This window comes from Aquarana catesbeiana, linkage group LG01 (assembly GCF_042186555.1).
Source record: "Aquarana catesbeiana isolate 2022-GZ linkage group LG01, ASM4218655v1, whole genome shotgun sequence".
Lineage (NCBI taxonomy): Eukaryota > Metazoa > Chordata > Amphibia > Anura > Ranidae > Aquarana > Aquarana catesbeiana.
Genome location: NC_133324.1, coordinates 64,013,023 through 64,032,698, shown reverse-complemented (window position 1 = coordinate 64,032,698; position 19,676 = coordinate 64,013,023). Strand labels below are relative to the sequence as shown.

The 19,676-nt window shown below is 46.7% G+C and overlaps 1 protein-coding gene across 2 annotated transcripts in view; it reads right to left on the bottom strand.

Moving 5' to 3' along the window:
• The window catches only part of MYO5B (myosin VB), a 394,698-nt gene extending 375,022 nt beyond the window's left edge, over positions 1-19,676 (bottom strand). For both annotated transcript variants that reach the window (XM_073619562.1, XM_073619572.1), the window contains exon 1: positions 19,527-19,676. In XM_073619562.1, the coding sequence (XP_073475663.1) occupies positions 19,527-19,553 (27 nt within the window). In that variant the 5' untranslated portion in view covers positions 19,554-19,676. The remainder of the gene's footprint in view (positions 1-19,526) is intronic.

The window sequence follows — 19,676 nt, the reverse complement described above, 5'->3', positions numbered from 1 at the left end:
TAAAAACGGCCGTTTTCTCAGGAGCAGTGATTTTAATAATGCTTAAAGTCAAACAATAAAAGTGTAATATCCCTTTAAATTTCGTGCCTGGGGGGTGTCTATAGTATGCCTGTAAAGGGGCGCGTGTTTCCCGTGTTTAGAACAGTCTGACAGCAAAATGACATTTGGAAGGAAAAAACCCATTTAAAACTACCCGCAGCTATTGCATTGCCGACAATACACATAGAAGTTCATTGATAAAAACGGCATGGAAATTCCCCACAGGGAAACCCCGAACCAAAAAAAAAAAAAAAAAAGACGTGGGGTTCCCCCTAAATTCCATACCAGACCCTTCAGGTCTGGTATGGATTTTAAGGGGAACCCCGCGCCAAAAAAAAAAAAAAAAAACGGCATGGGGTCCCCCCAAAAATCCATACCAGACCCTTATCCAAGCACGCAACCTGGCAGGCCGCAGGAAAAGAGGGGGGGGGGACGAGAGTGCGGCCCCCCCCTGAACCGTACCAGGCCACATGCCCTCAACATTGGGAGGGTGCTTTGGGGTAGCCCCCCAAAACACCTTGTCCCCATGTTGATGAGGACAAGGGCCTCATCCCCACAACCCTGGCCAGTGGTTGTGGGGGTCTGCGGGCGGGGGGCTTATCGGAATCTGGAAGCCCCCTTTAACAAGGGGACCCCCAGATCCCGGCCCCCCCCTGTGTGAAATGGTAAGGGGGTACTTACCCCTACCATTTGACTAAAAAACTGTCAAAAATGTTAAAAATAACAAGAGACAGTTTTTGACAATTCCTTTATTTAAATGCTTCTTCTTTCTTCTATCTTCCTTCATCTTCTTCTGGTTCTTCTGGTTCTTCCTCCGGTGTTCTCGTCCAGCATCTCCTCCGCGGCGTCTTCTATCTTCTTCTCCTCGGGCCGCTCCGCACCCATGGCATGGGGGGAGGCTCGAGCTCTTCTCTTCATCTTCTTCTTCATCCTCTTCTCTTCTTCCTTCTTCTCTTCTTCATTTTCTTCTCCGGGCCGCTCCGCATCCATGCTGGCATGGAGGGAGGCTCCCGCTGTGTGACGGCGTCTCCTTGTCTGACGGTTCTTAAATAACAGGGGCGGGGCCACCCGGTGACCCCGCCCCCTCTGACGCACGGTACATGACGGGACTTCCCTGTGGCATTCCCCGTGACGTCACAGGGAAGTCCCGTCAAGTCACCGTGCGTCAGAGGGGGGCGGGGTCACCGGGTGGAATTTAGGGGGAACTCCACGTCATTTTTTTTTTTGTTTTGTTTTGGCCGGGGTTCCCCTTAATATCCATACCAGACGTGAAGGGCCTGGTATGGAATTTAGGGGGACTCCCATGTCATTTTTTTTTTTTAATTTTGGTTCGGGGGTTTCCCTGTGGGGAATTCCCATGCCGTTTTTATCAATGAACTTCTATGTGTATTGTCGGCAATGCAATAGCCGCGGGTAGTTTTAAATGGGTTTTTTCCTTCCAAATGTAATTTTGCTGTCAGACTGTTCTAAACACGGGAAACATGCGCCCCTTTACAGGCATACTATAGACACCCCCCCAGGTACGAACTTTAAAGGGATATTACACTTTTATTGTTTGACTTTAAGCATTATTAAAATCACTGCTCCTGAAAAAAACGGCCGTTTTTAAAACTTTTTTTTGCATTGATCCATGTCCCCTGGGGCAGGACCGGGTCCCCAAACACTTTTTATGACAATAACTTGCATATAAGCCTTTAAAATTAGCACTTTTGATTATTCATGTTCATGTCCCATAGACTTTAACGGTGTTTGCGTGTTCGAGTGAACTTTTTTCCTGTTCGCATGTTCTGGTGCGAACCGAACAGGGGGGTGTTCGGCTCATCCCTACTCAGCACTGTCCCCTCCAGAGTCACATTTATCAAAGGAATAAAAAGCAATATACATAGTGCTCTCTGCATATATAAAATGTAATGGCGATAAAATGAAAAAAAAAAAACTCACAAGAATAGCACTTAAAGGCGTTGTAAAGGTCCGACAATACCGCCCCCCCAGCCCCCCCCACCATTTTACTTACCGGAGCCCCTTCACCTGCTGCGCTCGCCCCCAATGTCCTGTTCGCTGCTCAGCCTGGCCGTTGACTGGCTAGAGTGGACGGATTGAAAGCAGTGCAGCCATTGGCTCGCTCTGCTGTCAATCACATCCAATGACGCGGCGCGCCGGGGGCGGGGCCGAGTGATACAGTGAGCAGCTATACCCGCCAGCTGTATCACGGGAGCGTGCCCGCAAGAACTAACCACCATGCGAGAGAGCTTGCATCAAGGTGGTTATTTCTTGTGGGGAGGAGCCGAGACAGCCGCCGGGGGACCCAAAAGACCAGGTTCGGGGCCACAAAACGAGCTGCACAGTGGAGGTAAGTATAACATGTTTGTTATTTTTTTTTTTTTTTTTTTTTTAAATTGTCTTTACAACCCCTTTAAACCAAGTGCCAGGTAATACAGCATGTAAACAAGGAATCTGCGATGGCTGCGGGTGACGTCACGTCCGTCCGTCAGCGTTACGTCCCGTGTAGGCGGGACTTCGTCCTCCTACATCGCAGATTCCTTGTTTACATGCTGTATTACCTGGCACTTGGTTTAAGTGCTATTCTTGTGAGTTTTTTTATTCATTTTATCGCCATTAAATTTTATATATGCAGAGAGCACTATGTACTGCTTTTTATTCCTTTGATATATGTGACTCTGGAGCAGACAGTGCTGAGTATCATATCCATCTAAGAGGGGATTGTCTAAGATATATGTGCCGTTTTCATCATTTGATACCCCAAGTGGGAAGGCGTATTAGACCCTCTATAACTAAAGGGTCCACTCAGTGAGGTGAACTGCCTTTTTTATGACTTTACCTTAGGAATTTGAAAATTTTGACCCTTGGTGTTCAGCAGCTATTATTTTGTGATATTTTATTGCGCTGATTTGTCTCCTCTTTTGACCACTGCGATTGGCTAACTCGCCGGCTACCGATTGTTAATTTGGACCGAGAGCTGTCCTTGACAGCTTAGTCTCTGTCCTGGGAGCTAAAACCTTGCCAACAGAAGTGCATTGCAGCACAACAGATGTGCGTTACATGCGCCCCTTTTGGTGCAATTTGCTGCGTTATGCAGCTCATTCAAATGAATGGACAGCCTCAACACAACACACATTAATGCGCAATATAATACTCATCAACAAGTGTGCATCAACACCCCCCAACAGTGTGAACCCAGCCTGAATAAAAGTCGCATTGGTCAGACCTGCATTCACACGAATGCCCGCATTTAAAAAAAAAAGTAGCCCAAAGCAGGACTTCAAAGGACATGTATACATTTCCTGCTCATCCTGTTCTCCTATTTGTTCGCTGCGCTTCTCTGCCCAAACAAAACTCCTACAATAGGGGATTTACAGGTGCTGCAGGGTATTCTGTAGAACACTGCGATTGCTCAGGCGGTTGTAATGAAGGTTGACACCTTTCTAAGCTAGAAGTAGTGCAGTTAGGGTTTGTTCTGATCTGCAGCAGCCCCTGCGACCCCTCTGAAAAGCAACCTTTGGCAGATCATTTTTCAGAGGGCACTTGACAGGCATTATGTCGCCCCTTCACCGCCTGTTTTAACACTAAAAAGGCTGAACAACCGCTCTCCCACCATGGGCTAAATGGGTCACGCTCGGTGGCAGTACAGAATGTGACATGCGGTTTCATTTCATTTTTGCTTTGCTTCACGCCCGCAGCATGTGTACAGCCCTGAGTGACTGTCTGCCCTTCATTAGCCTAACCACCTGCTTTTATTGCCCCCTGGCCCTCAGTGAGATTGAACCCTTACAGTTTATTTGATAGCTCCTTCACCAGCAAGATCCTACATAAAAATTACAGGGCCATGGGTATGAGCCCAGTAAAAACCGTCTGCAGCTAATCGTCTCATCTGTATGTGACCACAGCATGGAGTGCTATTGTATCCCGATATAGCGTTCAGCTGCCTCTATGCCTCTAATTGCAGTTGCCCATCACTTGTTTGGCCTGTCTGAATGAGGGCCTAGGCTTTCAAGTGTTGGACTCCATCTAAGGCCTCGTTGACACGGAGTATTAATGCGTATCCCATATGGCAGCCGTGCTTACCTGCACAAGTGTTCCATGCATCCCCCATGCAGGCAGTCCCATTGATGTCTATTGGGATGAAGCAGCTGCAATTATATGGCCACTGCTCCCAATATAGCTTGTTTCAGTCTTTATAAGAGCAGTGTGAACTGCAAACTTTTAAAAAGCATTGGCAGAGCTTTCACCAAGCTTTGTTTAAGCTCAAAGTACCATCTAGCTCCAGTTTGTAAATGCTAAACAGAGATCCTAATTGCAGTGATGATTGCCACTTTAAAAACAGGCTGCTAGCAGGCTTCAGCACTGCTTGAAGCTTGTTAAAATCCTGCTAGCAGCTTATTTAAAGTGACAATCAGCAATCTCTGTATAATATTTCCAAATAAGAGCCGAAGGGCACTTTAAAAGGCTTGGAGAAAGCTGCTTGAAGCTTGCCGAAAGCTTTGCAAAAAACCTTGCTGAAAGTTTTTATAAAAAAGTTTGCCGTTCACACTGCTCTTATACAAGCTGAAGCCTGTGTGAAACTGTCCTATGACACCTGGGTGCAGATGAACATGCAGATGTTGTGAGTTCGGGGATAGGCACACGTACCAACATGGATGTCAGACTGGGAGCAGCAGCTGTGTCAGTGCAGCCGCTGTGTCCCAATTGACGTCAATGGGACTGACTGCACAGGTATGCATGGAACACCTGTGCATCCTCGTACGGGTAAACACAGGCTCGGGCTATGAATGGATACGCCCTGTGTGAAAGAGGCCTAATCTACTAGTTCAGGGGGCTCCAAACTGTGGCCACCGGGCTGGATGTGGCCCTTTGTTTGCCTTTATCTGGCCCTTGGTGCACTATTTCTTCTACTGATATGAGGCACTTTTCCCCTCACTGACACCAACAATGGGGTACTTTTTCTCCCACTGACACCAACAGTGGGATACCATTTCTCCCACTGACACCAACAATGGGGTACTATTTCTCCCACTGACACTGGAGATAGGGAACATTCTCCCATTGGCACCAACAATGGGGTACTATTCTTCACACAGACACCTAAGATGGGGAACTATTTCTCCAACCACTGACATCAGAGATGGAGAACTTTTCCTCCCACTGACACCAACCTTGGGGCACTATTCCTCCTACTGACACCAATGATGTCATTTATTTTTCTCCCACTGACCACCAAGCCTGTGGCATTGTTATGCCAAGGCATTTTCTACTCCCACTGGCTAAAATCCAGCTCCCCTAAAGTTTGAAGGGCAGTAAACTGGCCCTTTGTTTCGAAAGTTTGAAGACCCCTGTTTCGAAAGTTTGAAGACCCCTCTACTCCCACTGGCTAAAATCCAGCTCCCCTAAAGTTTGAAGGGCAGTAAACTGGCCCTTTGTTTCGAAAGTTTGAAGACCCCTGTACTAGTTCATCCAATACTACCCTCTTCACAAGGTGACTTGCTGCTGTCCAAGGGTCACCACACCGAGCCTCAATGGATACAGTGGAGAAGTGAATGTAGAAACCATAATGCCCTGTACACACGATAGGATTTTCCGACAACAAAATCCATGGGATTTTTTCCGCTGGATGTTGGCTCAAACTTGTCTTGCATACACACGGTCACACAAAGTCGGTCGGAAATTCCGAACGTCAAGAACGCGGTGACGTACAACACGTACGACGAGCCGAGAAAAATTAAATTTAATAGCCAGTGCCGCTCTTCTGCTTGATTCCGAGCATGTGTGGCACTTTGTGCGTCGGAATTGTGTACACATGATCGGAATTTCCGACAACGGATTTTGTTGTCAGAAAATTTTATAGCCAGCTCTCAAACTTTGTGTATCGGAAATTCCTATGGAAAGTGTGTGATGGAGCCTACACACGGTCGGAATTTCTGGCAACAAGGTCCTATCACACATTTTCCATCGGAAAATCCTATCGTGTGTACAGGGCATTAGACATGAAGCATGTTACTGGCCAGGATCACCAGGTGATAAATGAAAAACAGCCAAAAAAAAAAAACGAACGCAGCCACCACACTTAAAGCCTGGTACACACATTTTTTTGCATGCTACTGTAGTCTGCATATCAAAAAAGAAGAGGTTACTAATAAAAAAAAATTTTAAAGTGATGTAATGTATTGTATTTTTGTTTGTCCCTTTCGGACGAAAGCTGTGTAAGAATGATCAGATTATCATTAAAGTGGTTGTAAACCCCCAATGCGGAAGTTGTACCTATAGGTGAGCCTTATTATAGGCTTACCTAGAGGTAAAGTAAATATCCCCTAAATGTGCGCCGTTTAGGAGATATTTACCTTGTAGTGCGCCGATGATGTCATCGGCGCATGCGCTGTGAAGAAACAAAAGAAGAGCACACACCTCAACTGCTTGTCCTATGCTTGTCTGATACACTTGTGACAATAAGCGCCGGTTCACATTAGAAGCGGCACGACTTGCAGGTCGCCTCACTCTTAAGGTACATCAAGCATGTTTTTTTGGATATCTCAGAGTGCGACCTTTTCTTTGTCTTATACGTTGTGAAGAAACGGCCCTCCGAGCCGTTTCTTCACTAGCGAGTGCCGTGACTGGCGGCTCCCACGTGCATGCCGTGACGTCACGCGACTCCGGCCAGTCACAGAGCCGGAGTCCGCAGCCCCCGGAAGGAAAAGGGGTGAAGATGGATGCATCCACCAGCGAGGACATCGCGGGCTTCATTTGCAGGTAAGTGGCACCTAATGTGCTGGTAGGCGATGCATACTAGCACATTATACTTTTACTTTGCAGGGAATTAAAAAGCAAGTAAAACCCATCAGGTTAAGCGGTATTTTTTTGTCAGATTTTCTGATCGCGTGTACGGCCATAAGGATGGGTAAGGTGCCATATATTACATGTTCATTCTTGGGTTTCGATTCCACTTTATATAAAAGTCAGAATTCCAACTGACAATAAGCAGAGGAAGGCAAACATGAATCAGCTATCAGATGAAAACATGAAAGCCGTCATTAGTAGTGTGTCTGGTCAGAGTCCCATCCTCCAGGTAATGAATTACCAAAGCAGCTTAGCAACACCAAGCCCTAAGGCATACGCCTGATCAAGGCACCGTCAACCAAGCAGCATACTTTATGTCAACGTCTAATCAATGACCCATCCATCGCCGGGTTACACCACACACAAAAAAACCTGTTCTACCGCAATACGTCACCGACAGAGCCCCAACTGTGGTGCTCTCCTAAATCGTGCACATGCCAGGAGACGTATAGTTCCTTAAAGAGGGAGATAATAGAAGAGCAGCAATCCCCGGGAGCGGTGTCGAAACTGTTTTGTAATACTTCCACTTTCGCTGAGCGCACCTGCTTCCCACAGTCCCACCTGATCCCCGGCGTCATTGTTGTCACAAGCACTTACTAGTCACGTTCCCTTGATAGGGTTACACAGCGCAGCGAGGACGCACACACCTCACTTCGGGTGAAAGGGACACTAATGCAAATAAGAGAAAAAATAACTGGAAACGCACACACAAAGTGTTAACCCTCCTTCACATGGGTCTTCCAGGTTTGTTGTATTTAAAAAACGCAGGAGAAACCAATCTGGGTTGTTTTGCGTTTACAATCAGTTTATGTACATGTCATTCAGAGAAGGGAGATGCCCCTCCGAGAGGCAGTTTGTTTGATAAAGGTGAACTAACCCTTTACAGCCCTGAGCAAAAGTTTTGAGAATGGCACAAATATGAATATTCACAAAGTCTGCTGCCTCAGTTTTTATGATGGCAATTTGCATTGCTTTGCCCACAGTGGGCACTCGCCCACAGTACATTGTGACATTACGGGTAGTCCGCAAGTGGTTAAACAGGTTCGTTCACCTTTACCAAAAAAACTGCCTATGCAGATAATGGTGTCTGTAGATAAATTCAAACTGTACAGTTCTGACTAAAGTTGAATAATGCCCTTGTTATAGGTGTAGGCCATTTACGTACTTCATGAAGCCTGACTGGAATACTCCCAGGATATTGCTAGCATGTTGCTAAGTGAGGCCTAGTCATCACTGCTCACCTCCACCATCACAGGAATGAGCTTTAAAACACTGAGCTCAGAGCTACTGCATCAGGGGAGAGGAAGAGCATGTGAGGGGGTTTCAGCCCACGTTCACATTGGGCTAATTTGGCAAGCCAAATCGGCGGCTACTGTCAGCAAAGGCAACGTCAGAAACGGTGCAGGGCTGACTTTGCGGCAACGCACTGATTCCCAAAAGTAGTTCCTGCATTACTTTTGGCAACTTCGGGGGTGATATGAATAATCAAATGTGCATGAACCCGCACAGATGTCTGTCAAATTGCCCCCCGAAGTCGGACTGCCTTGCCGGTTTGAAATCGTGTTCGGCTGAACTCGCATGATTTCTAACCCGCAATCAGTGTGAGCCTGGGCTGAATCAGAGACTCCTGCCATGGTGGAGCTGAGCAGTAACGACTAGCCCTCACTTTGTAACATCTTAAAAGCGGAACTTTACCCATAACAACTTGATAAAAATAAATGTTCTTTAGCAAGGAACATACATGCCACATTAAAAATCCTACCAAAGTAAGTGTGCCGCTGTAAATTGCCTCCAGCATTGCTCCAGGTTCTTCTTGCTGGAGGCTGCTATTTTGCTGAAGTGCATTGTATTTAACGGTTTAAAAAAACAGTAAGACCCCTTTCACACTGGCACGGCTCCGCGTGCTTTTTGGCCGCTAGTGGGGCGCTTTTAAACCCCGCTAGCAGCTGAAGAAAGGGTTAAATGCGCCCGAAAAGCACTGCTGCCAAAGTGCTTTGTAGGCGCTTCAGCAGTGGTGCCCATTGGTTCCAATGGGCAGGGGCGGTGGAGGAGCGATGTATACACCGCTCCAAAGATGTTGCTTGCAGGACTTTCTCTAATGTCCTGCAAGTGCATCGCTCCAGTGCAAAAGCACTTGGGCTCTCACACTGGGGCTGCAGGGGAGGAATTTTTCAGGCGCTTTACAGGCGCAATTTTTAGCCCTTTAGCGCCTGAAAAACAGCTCAGTGTGAAAGGGGTCTTACATTCCTGGAATACTGGGATTGCTAACTGTCACATTTGCTTGTGTCCTCAACTAAACTGTCAAACCATCAAAAGTCTGAGGTCTTAACTGATCACATGTGCAGCACCATGGCAGTTGCAGATCAAACAAAAGCAGCTTCCTTGACTGTAAAGGATAGGAGGGTTTAATTCCGCTTTTAAGGCTGTCAGCAGATCGGCCTCTGCAAATTCAGCAGTGCCTAAAAATGCCTAAAATGGGTGAGGAACTGAGCATGTGCAGAGCAGGGCGAGACAGAGTATTACTGGATTTTAAACAGCACTTTACCTAGAGGTGAGCCTTATTATAGGCTTTCCTGTAGGTACAAGTAAAAAGTAAAAAAAAAAAAAAAAATCAGAGTTTACAACCACTTTAACAGAGTTCTATGAGTATTCCAGTGAGGCTTCAGGAGGTACGTACATGGCCTACACCTAGCTTCGGGCACAAAAACTCTAATTTAAATATACACCTCAATAATCACAAGAGATCTAAATCCACCTGTTATGCCGGCCATACACGGTTCGAATTTCATAAGAATTTTCTTTCAAAAATCGTATGAAAGTATTTTCGTATGAATTTCGCACCATTAGTGGGCTGCAACAACGGCCGATTTCCGTGCGGCAATCAAATTTGAGGAATCAGACATGTTGGAAATTTTTAGAAAAACTAACGATTTTCTAATCAATGATGGGAGAATCGTACGAGAAATGTAATAAGAAAAGAAAATTTACGGAGAGAAAAGAAGATTCCCGGCCACGAAAATTATTTTCTGTAGCTCCATGCGGTGAAATTGAAGGCTTGGTCGGCCGAATTTTGAAAATCAATGGTGGCACCATCGGATCACAAAAAAGACGAACATTCTGATTTTGAAAAGAAAATTTGTTTGAAATTCGACCGTGTATGGCCTGCATTACTTTTTAATGCTGGAGTAACTTCAATACATGCTTGAATTGAAGAAAAAAAAATCCATTTTGGTGTGTACCAAATGTCATTGCAAATCTAGATAATAACTTGTAAAAGTAGCAGTGACACCATCAGTGCGCTGTACATAGCGTGTGCAGAAAGCAGAGCTGTGGGAGGGGCCCAGCAGGCTCCACCTACTACGAGGGGGTGCTAATAAGTACTGAGCCTTACCCAGAAACAATGGAGTTAGAAAGCTGTAAATTGCAGGGCGTACTGGCCAATTTGTCTATATTCAATGGTGCAAAAATCAACTACCTATGAATTTAACTTATCTTTCTTTTTCAAGTCCAAAGTGAACGTGGCAGCACCTCCAGAACAATTCAATGTGGATGAGAATAGGACCATAATCGGGTCCCTGTTTCTCCAAAGAAAAAGGTGCGAAGCAAATCCATGATGAAATGTCACAAACTTTGGGTGACAGTGGCCCTTCATATGTAACAGTTAACGTTGGGTTGTCAATTTTGAAACTGGCCATTTCGGGTGTTGAAAGTGAGAAACCCAGTGGAAGGCCCGTTTCTGTCTCTGTGCCTGCAAAATGTGAAAGCCACCCATGACATGATCATGGAGGACCGCCGAATATCAGCCAAAAGTATTGCTACATATCTGGGAAGATCACGTGGGAGAGTTGGTGCCATTATCCACAACGACTTATGCAGCGTACACACGAGTGGACTTTACGGCAGACTTTGCCCGGCGGACTGGATTTCGTCAGACAATTCGATCGTGTGTGGGCTCCAGCGGACTTTGTTTTCTCAAAAGTTGGACGGACTTAGATGTGAAACATGTTTTAAATTAATCCGTCGAAATCGAGTCCGGTCGAAAAGTCCGCTCGTCTGTATGCTAGTTCGACGGACAAAAAGCCACGCTAGGGCAGCTATTGGCTACTGGCTATGAACTTCCTTGTTTTAGTCCGGTCCTACATCATCACGTACGAATTCGACGGACTTTGGTGGATTGTGTGTAGGTAAATCCGTTCAGTCGTAAAGTCCGTCGTAAAGTCGGCCAGGCAAAGTCTGCCGTAAAGTCCGCTCGTGTGTACGCAGCATAAGGAATGGAGGCACAGTGGTTCCCCCAGGCCAAAGAAGTTCCATGTGCAAAGGTCAGTGCAGAAGCAAATGGCAGTTTTTTGGCATAAGAAGGGAGTTCTGCTGGTGGACTACCTCCAAAAATGGTTCAACCGTCAAGGCAACATATTACTGTGCTTTATTGACGAAGTTGAGGCAAAATATAAAAGGAAAAAAAGGTCGAGGAAAGCTCTCCAAAGGTGTCATCCTGTTGCATGACAACGCCTCGTCACACACTGCAGGTGAAACAATGGCAAAACTGACCTCCTTAGGCTTTCAAGTGATGCTCCATCCACCCTATTCGCCCAACCTGGCTTCTTCTGACTATCATCTGTTCCCCAACCTCAAAAAACACCTAAAGGGACAATGAATTGGGAGTGTTCCGGAGGCAACTAATGCTGCAAATGAGTGGTTACACCAGCAGTCGGAAGAACTTTATTTGCGGGGACTTAAAGCGGAGTTCCATACACTTGTGAGAGGTGGTCTTAAAACGAAAGACCGCCCCTCATTTTTTGGATATTTAAAAAAACATTTTTTATTTCTTTAGTACAATTTTTTGAAGTACAGCCTGTACTTCCGTTCCATCCGGGCAGCGGCGCAGAACATCATGTCCTCTTGTGCGGCAAATTTCAATCCCCCCCCCCCCCCGCTGTCTTTGGGGACCTGTATGTGTCCCAGAGGACAAGCTGGCCATTTACGAAGTGCCGCGCGACTCGCGCATGCACAGTAGGAAGCTGGGTGTGGAGTCGCAAGGTTTCCCTTAGAATAGCGGCGCCTGCTCCTGATCCGATGGACAGATCAGCCTCGGGGGGGGGGGGGGGGGTTCAACATTGTGGGCTCCCTGGACAGGTAAGTGTCCTTATTAAAAGTCAGCAGCTACATTGTATGTAGCTGCTGACTTTTAAAAAAATAAAAATTTTGCGGCTGGGACACCGAATTAAGAAGCTGCAGGACAGATGTCGCAAGTGCATTGACTTCCTGGGGGAATATGTAGAATATTGTGGCTGTTACAGATTCCTAGCTCAATGTTTCTCTGGGTAAGACTCAATACTTATCAGCACCCCCTCATATATACTGCTAATAGGAAACTACAGGAGGGGGCGGAGACAAGACCGGTCACCCTGCACAAGGAGAGAGAGCAGCAGTGAGCGGTCTTTATTACAGGAAGCTCCTGCACAGAGGGAAAGTCTCACACTGGATTAATGCACAGATCTGGAAGAAATACACAAAGCACACCAAGATTAAAGGAAGAATACACATAACAAATGTATTTAGAAAACAGTTGCTTATCCCAGAGATCAGCTTTTTTTTTCCCCCCCATCAGTTTTTCCCGACCTGGTTGGACTTGTAGGTAGGCGGATGGAGCTACTGATTGGATCCAATTGAAAAACTGACAGCTGGCCCTGATTTGAAGATCCATTCAAGTCTTTGGGCCAGTGGATGTGAACAGATAGATGCATGTCTGTTTACATCCACCTACCTCCAAGTCCATCCACGTCCGGGTGCATCCTTTACAGCAGGGATATGCAATTAGCGGACCTCCAGCTGTTGCAGAACTACAATTCCCATGAGGCATAGCAAGACTGACAGCCACAAGCATGACACCCAGAGGCATGATGGGACTTCTAGTTTTGCAATAGCTGGAGGTCTGCTAATTGCATATCCCTGCTTTACGGTTTTTCTGGCCCTAGTCGTGACAGATGGAAGGTAGCCCCATGTAAACTCATGCAAGTTAGTTTACATCCGGCCGCACGCAGATCCAAACACAGGTCTGCAAACCTCCGCTGCAGACAGAAAAACAGAACAGGCATGGATGTCACACATTCAGATGTCACACATACAGAAGTCACACATACAGCCGCTCCATGGACAATCACAGGACAGCCCGTTGCAATCGCCCTTTTCCAATTAAATAAGCGGAATGTCGCAATACTAAACAGCGCATCACCATCACAGCTGCTATTTCAGCAACACCAATACACCTCATGTCATCAATAATAAAATGTGAAGGGGCATCCCATAGCAGTCCTCTAAGTGCCTGTTCACATGCACAGCAAACCTTGCCGCCCCCCTGAAAGATGGTTCGCTGTGGATCGCTTTTCAGAGGTGTAAATACCTCCCCATTGCATTCCTGTGCATTGCAGGTGGTTGCGGAATGGCCCCACAGCCTTGCATGAGTTGCGTTTGGTGGCAATTGACATCTGCCTAAAGCTCCGTACACACGGGCCACATGCAGGGCGGTTAAAAAAAAAATTTTAAAAATGGCCGACATTTGGCCCGAGTGTACGGCAGCTGGTCTGAAAGAAGCCATCTGTTTGGCCAGCTTCTGTCGGAAAAGCATGCTGGAAAAACCGGCAGCCAACCGGCTCCTGATCAGCGCTCTCCGCCAATGGCAGAGAGCGCTGATCAGAGTGTTCTAGGCGAGGGAGCCAACCCCCTATCAGAACACAACAGCTCAGCGGGGGGGGTGGGGTGGGGGGGGGAGCTAGGTCGCTGTACTAACACTGCATAGTTATTACAGTGGCTCCGTCTGGAGCTAACCTGCTGGGTTGAACGGAAAAAAAAACTTTGTGTGTACCAGGCTTAATGCAACATGCTGTTTAATTTCTGCTGCGGCATGTGTACAGCCCTGCATGTCAGAGTTTGGGCTGGTGGCGGTAAAACTGCAACTTAGCCACCGGATTTTACCACCCTCCTGACTGCACAGGTCAACAAGCCCTAAGGGGACATCTGTCATGAAGCAGAATTTTTAGTTCCAAAGCAGGGAAGCTCACCCTGTAGACTGACATTGCTTAAGTGCTTTTAAAAATGCTAGTTGCCTGGCTGCTTAGTTGATCCTCTGACTGTTATGTTGACCTAGGCCAGTGATGGCGAACCTTGGCACCCCAGATGTTTTGGAACTACATTTCCCATGATGCTCAACTACATTGCAAAGTGCATGAGCATCATGGGAAACGTAGTTCCAAAACATATGGAGTGCCAAGGTTCGCCATCACTGCCCTAGAACAAGTCGCCATCCCACAATGCAATGCACAGCTTCATAACAGGCGGAGAGGACCTTCTACTGCACTGCAGTGACCTTCCCCCAGACCTGGGTAAAAGTAGAGATTTTGGGGGTCCCATGGCAGCATTTTTAAAAAAAAAGTAAAACAAAAGTAGATAGAATTGTGTCTAACATCTGCTGTAAACTTCACCTTAAAGCTGAACTCCGGGGCACAAAAACTCTAATTTACATAAATTTCCCCAAAACCCACGAACAATATAAAGCCACTTTCTGTGCACCAAATGCCTTTGCAAAAACCCAGATATTACTTTGTAGAAGAATCAGTGACATCATCACTGTGCTGTACAGAAAGCAGAGCTGTGGGAGGGGCCCAGCAGGCTCCACCTATTACAGGCTGTCTACAGGAAACTACAGGAAGGGGGGCGGAGACAAGACCAGTCACCCCGCACAAGGAGAGAGAGCAGCAGTGACCGGTCTTTATTACAGGAAGCTACCCATTGCCTTTTATATTGAAACAACAAGCTTACACTAAATGACATGTATTATAAAGCCCGTTCCTTGCCAAAAAATAAAAAGGAGCTTTGTTGCTGGGAAATAAGTTACCTCAAAACAAGAAAAGTGGGGAAATCTTCCCATGGGGACACTTATTCTGGTGATAACTGCGTCAAAAAGGGCATTTCCTTCACTTTGTGTTCAATCTCAGTTTATTAAAGTTTTCAATAACAAAACAGAGCGGACAAATACAAAAAAGGTACAGATGGATCATACAGGGTAGCAAAACATATACAGTAAAATACGAATTAATGCTGGCTTATAAAAACTATTCCACCATTACATTTAGAAAGAAATGGAGTACTTGGATATCCCATCCCAAAGCATCCAATTACTTAAAACAATGTAATATATAATCTTATGACAAGTTGGAAGTACACTGAAGTCATATATAATAGGGGTAGGCTGGTACAGACTATCAATGACTGTATTTGTATAAGAATATTCTTAAGAACTATTGCAAAGAAGTTAGTCACAATTATTATCGTGACAATGTCAATCTGTATTGTTAAGAAAATCCCTTCAATAAAAATCTATTGTTTAAAAAAACATATACAGTAAAAAGACATATAAATACAAAAATGAATAAACATGTGCAACATAAAAACACAAATGCACTAGATACTCCAACCCCCTCCCCCATACAGAACAGAAGATAATGCTGGGAATAAAGAAACTACATTTTCTTTGGAGTGATTTTCTCACACTTCCCTTTAGGTCTACAGAACAGGAAGTGAAGGAAAAAAAATGGGGACACAAAAAGCCCGACGGCATTTTTACCATTCCCTACTCCGACCAAAATTTAATAGGAAACATTTTGGCTTTAGTTATATTTTAATCTCCGCGCCTGTGACAGCTCCTCTCCATATTTCATGTTCTGTTGTCACAGGAACAGGAAGAGAGGTAAATCCACCCAATGGGGGTCATAACCTGCAATAATTACTCACTTTTGGAGGGATCACTTCCTGTTTTGGCTGTGTGACAGGAAGTGAAAGGAAATCTCTCCAATGGGACACAAAGGGCATTAAAAAAAAAAAAAGACAGAGTTTATAACCCTCTCTAAGTATAGGTTTCCTTTGGTTCCAATTTAAAGTATATCATTTGACAAAACCTTTTCTGCTAGTTGTGGGTGGTATGGGGAAGGGTTGGACCCTCGGTCAGGTTGCTGTGTCCCCATTGGAGAGATTCTCCACTCTGTTTATCTTGTTGGCCATTATCACCAAAATGGAGAGTGAGAAGTGAAGGGAAATCCACAATTCCAGAGTTCTCAAATGAAAAAGAAAAAAAAAAAAAAGGGAATAGGGACACCTGTCTAAGAGGTCCCGCCTCCTCGCTTTGGGAAACTTCTTCTAACTTCCTGTTGTGTCTCCAGCACAGGAAGTGAAGAGAAATTTCCCCAATAGTACAACAATAGCATTTTACAGATTTAACCCTTCCCTGTTCTATACAAAACGGGAAAAAAAAAAATAAAAGTTTTAGCAATTCATTCACTTTAACCTAATTGGCTGCAGAGAGCTATGGGAAGATGTGTCTTTGATGGATGGTGCCCAGTGCAGGCGCCGCGCGTTCGATGGGGCGTAAAATATTAGCAGCAGTCTAAAGTCCAGAGGATTCTACTATGACAGGCAATAAAGAGGAGATTACACATTACATGCGGAGTGACGAGTCCACCTTCATTCCATTCTACACATATGTTTTATGTCCCATAAACACACCAATAAAGGAGGAGACCATAGAACACCTATAAACGCTGGATATAGAAATCTGTCATAATGAAGCCGGAGATGACAGAATCCTCAGAGCGGGTACAAGAACAGACATGACCGCTTCTCTTTAGTTCCTGATCAGTGATAAAGGTGCTGGCAGCCGGCTGGTGACAAGGGACATATTCAAATCAAGGCAAAATACTTCCTGAATGTCATTACCTGTGACACCGGTGTCACCAGAACAACCAAATATAGACAGAGAGGAGGGGGAGGGGCCACCGGGGGTGACAACATAATCATCTGTTATTGATCAGGAATCCAATCACTGCACTACCCAACAATCCCAGTCCCTGGACAGTGTACAGACCAGACCTGTCCAGTGTCCCCAGTACTGACATCAGACCTGTCCAGTGTCCCCAGTACTGACATCAGACCTGTCCAGTGTCCCCAGTACTGACATCAGACCTGTCCAGTGTCCCCAGTACTGACATCAGACCTGTCCAGTGTCCCCAGTACTGACATCAGACCTGTCCAGTGTCCCCAGTGCTGACATCAGACCTGTCCAGTGTCCCCAGTACTGACCAGTAAAGACACCAGACCTGTCCAGTGTCCCCAGTACTGACCAGTATAGACAATCAGATCTGTCCAGTGTCCCCAGTACAGACCAGTATAGACAATCAGATCTGTCCAGTGTCCCCAGTACTGACCAGTATAGACAATCAGACCTGTTCAGTGTCCCCAGTACTGACCAGTATAGACAATCAGACCTGTCCAGTGTTCCCAGTACTGACCAGTATATAGATCAGACCTGTCCAGTGTCCCCAGTACTGACCAGTATAGACCATCAGATCTGTCCAGTGTCCCCAGTACTGACCAGTATATAGATCAGACCTGTCCAGTGTCCCCAGTAAGGACCAGTATAGACAATCAGATCTGTCCAGTGTCCCCAGTACTGACCAGTATAGACAATCAGACCTGTCCAGTGTTCCCAGTACTGACCAGTATAGACAATCAGATCTGTCCAGTGTCCCCAGTACTGACCAGTATATAGATCAGACCTGTCCAGTGTCCCCAGTACTGACCAGTATAGACAATCAGATCTGTCCAGTGTCCCCAGTACTGACCAGTATATAGATCAGACCTGTCCAGTGTTCCCAGTACTGACCAGTATATAGATCAGACCTGTCCACTGTCCCCAGTCCTGACCAGTACAGACAATCAGATCTGTCCAGTGTCCCCAGTACTGACCAGTATATAGATCAGACCTGTCCAGTGTCCCCAGTACTGACCAGTATAGACAATCAGATCTGTCCAGTGTCCCCAGTACTGACCAGTATATAGATCAGACCTGTCCAGTGTCCCCAGTACTGACCAGTACAGACAATCAGACCTGTCCAGTGTTCCCAGTACTGACCAGTATAGACATCAGACTTGTCCAGTGTCCCCAGTACAGACAATCAGACCTGTCCAGTGTTCCCAGTACTGACCAGTATAGACAATCAGACCTGTCCAGTGTCCCCAGTACTGACCAGTATAGACATCAGACCTGTCCAGTGTTCCCAGCAAGACCAGTATATAGATCAGACTTGTCCAGTGTCCCCAGTACTGACCAGTATATAGATCAGACCTGTCCAGTGTCCCCAGTACTGACCAGTACAGACAATCAGACCTGTCCAGTGTTCCCAGTACTGACCAGTATAGACATCAGACTTGTCCAGTGTCCCCAGTACTGACCAGTACAGACAATCAGACCTGTCCAGTGTTCCCAGTACTGACCAGTATAGACAATCAGACCTGTCCAGTGTCCCCAGTACTGACCAGTGTAGACATCAGACCTGTCCAGTGTCTCCAACAAGACCAGTATAGACATCAGTCCTGTCAGGTGTCCCCAGTAAGGACCAGTATAAAAATCTGTCTTGTCCAGTGTCCCTAGCAGTAACTAGTAGAGTTTATTGTCCCCAGTGTCTCCAGTAAAACCCCTAGTGCCCCCAGTAAAGCTTTCAGTGTCCCTAGTAGTCACTAGCCTAGCCCCCTGTAATCCCAGTAGTTACCAGTATAGCCCCCAGTGTCCCCAGCAGTCACCAGTATAGCCCCAGTGTCACCAGTAAAGCCCCCAGTGTTACCAGTAGTCACCGGTATAGCCCCCAGTGTCACCGGTATAGCCCCCAGTAGTCACCAGTATAGCCCCCAGTGTCCCCAGTAGTCACCTGTATAGCCCTAAGTAGTCACCAGTATACCCCCAGTGTCCCCAGTAGTCACCTGTATAGCCCTAAGTAGTCACCAGTATACCCCCAGTGTCCCCAGTATAGCCCCCAGTATTTCCAGTAGTCACCAGTCTTGCTCCCAGTGTCCCCAGTAGTCACCAGTATAGCCCCCAGTGTCCCCATTAGTCACCAGTATAGTCCCAGGGTGTCCCCAGTAGTCACCAGTATAGCCCCCAGTGTCCCCAGTATAGCCCCCAGTATTTCCAGTAGTCACCAGTATAGCCCCCAGTGTCCCCATTAGTCACCAGTATAGCCCCCAGTGTCCCCATTAGTCACCAGTATAGCCCCCAGTGTCCCCAGTAGTCCCCAGTATAGCCCCCAGTGTCCCCATTAGTCACCAGTATAGCCCCCAGTGTCCCCAGTAGTCACCAGTATAGCCCCCAGTGTCCCCATTAGTCACCAGTATAGCCCCCAGTGTCCCCATTAGTCACCAGTATAGCCCCCAGTGTCCCCATTAGTCACCAGTATAGCCCCCAGTGTCCCCATTAGTCACCAGTATAGCCCCCAGTGTCCCCAGTAGTCACCAGTATAGCCCCCAGTGTCCCCATTAGTCACCAGTATAGCCCCCAGTGTCCCCAGTAGTCCCCAGTATAGCCCCCAGTGTCCCCAGTAGTCACCAGTATAGCCTCCAGTGTCCCCAGTATAGCCCCCAGTATTTCCAGTAGTCAAAAGTATAGCCCCCAGTGTCCCCAGTAGTCACCGGTCTTGCTCCCAGTGTCCCCAGTACAGAGTCCAGGCGGGCCCGCAGTGTGTCCGGTACGGATCGGGCTGTCATACAATCCCAGTAAGAAAAGTTGTGATCGCCGGTAGGAGAAGCAGAGGGACACTCACCCGGGAGTAGAGCTCATACACCGACATGGTCCCGATCCCCCGATCTCCCCATACAGCCCGTAGATCACCGCCAGCACCGCCCGGGATCCCGGGAACACACTCCGCCCACCGCACAGGTACAGGGGGCGGGGCGTGGGCGGGGCGACACCC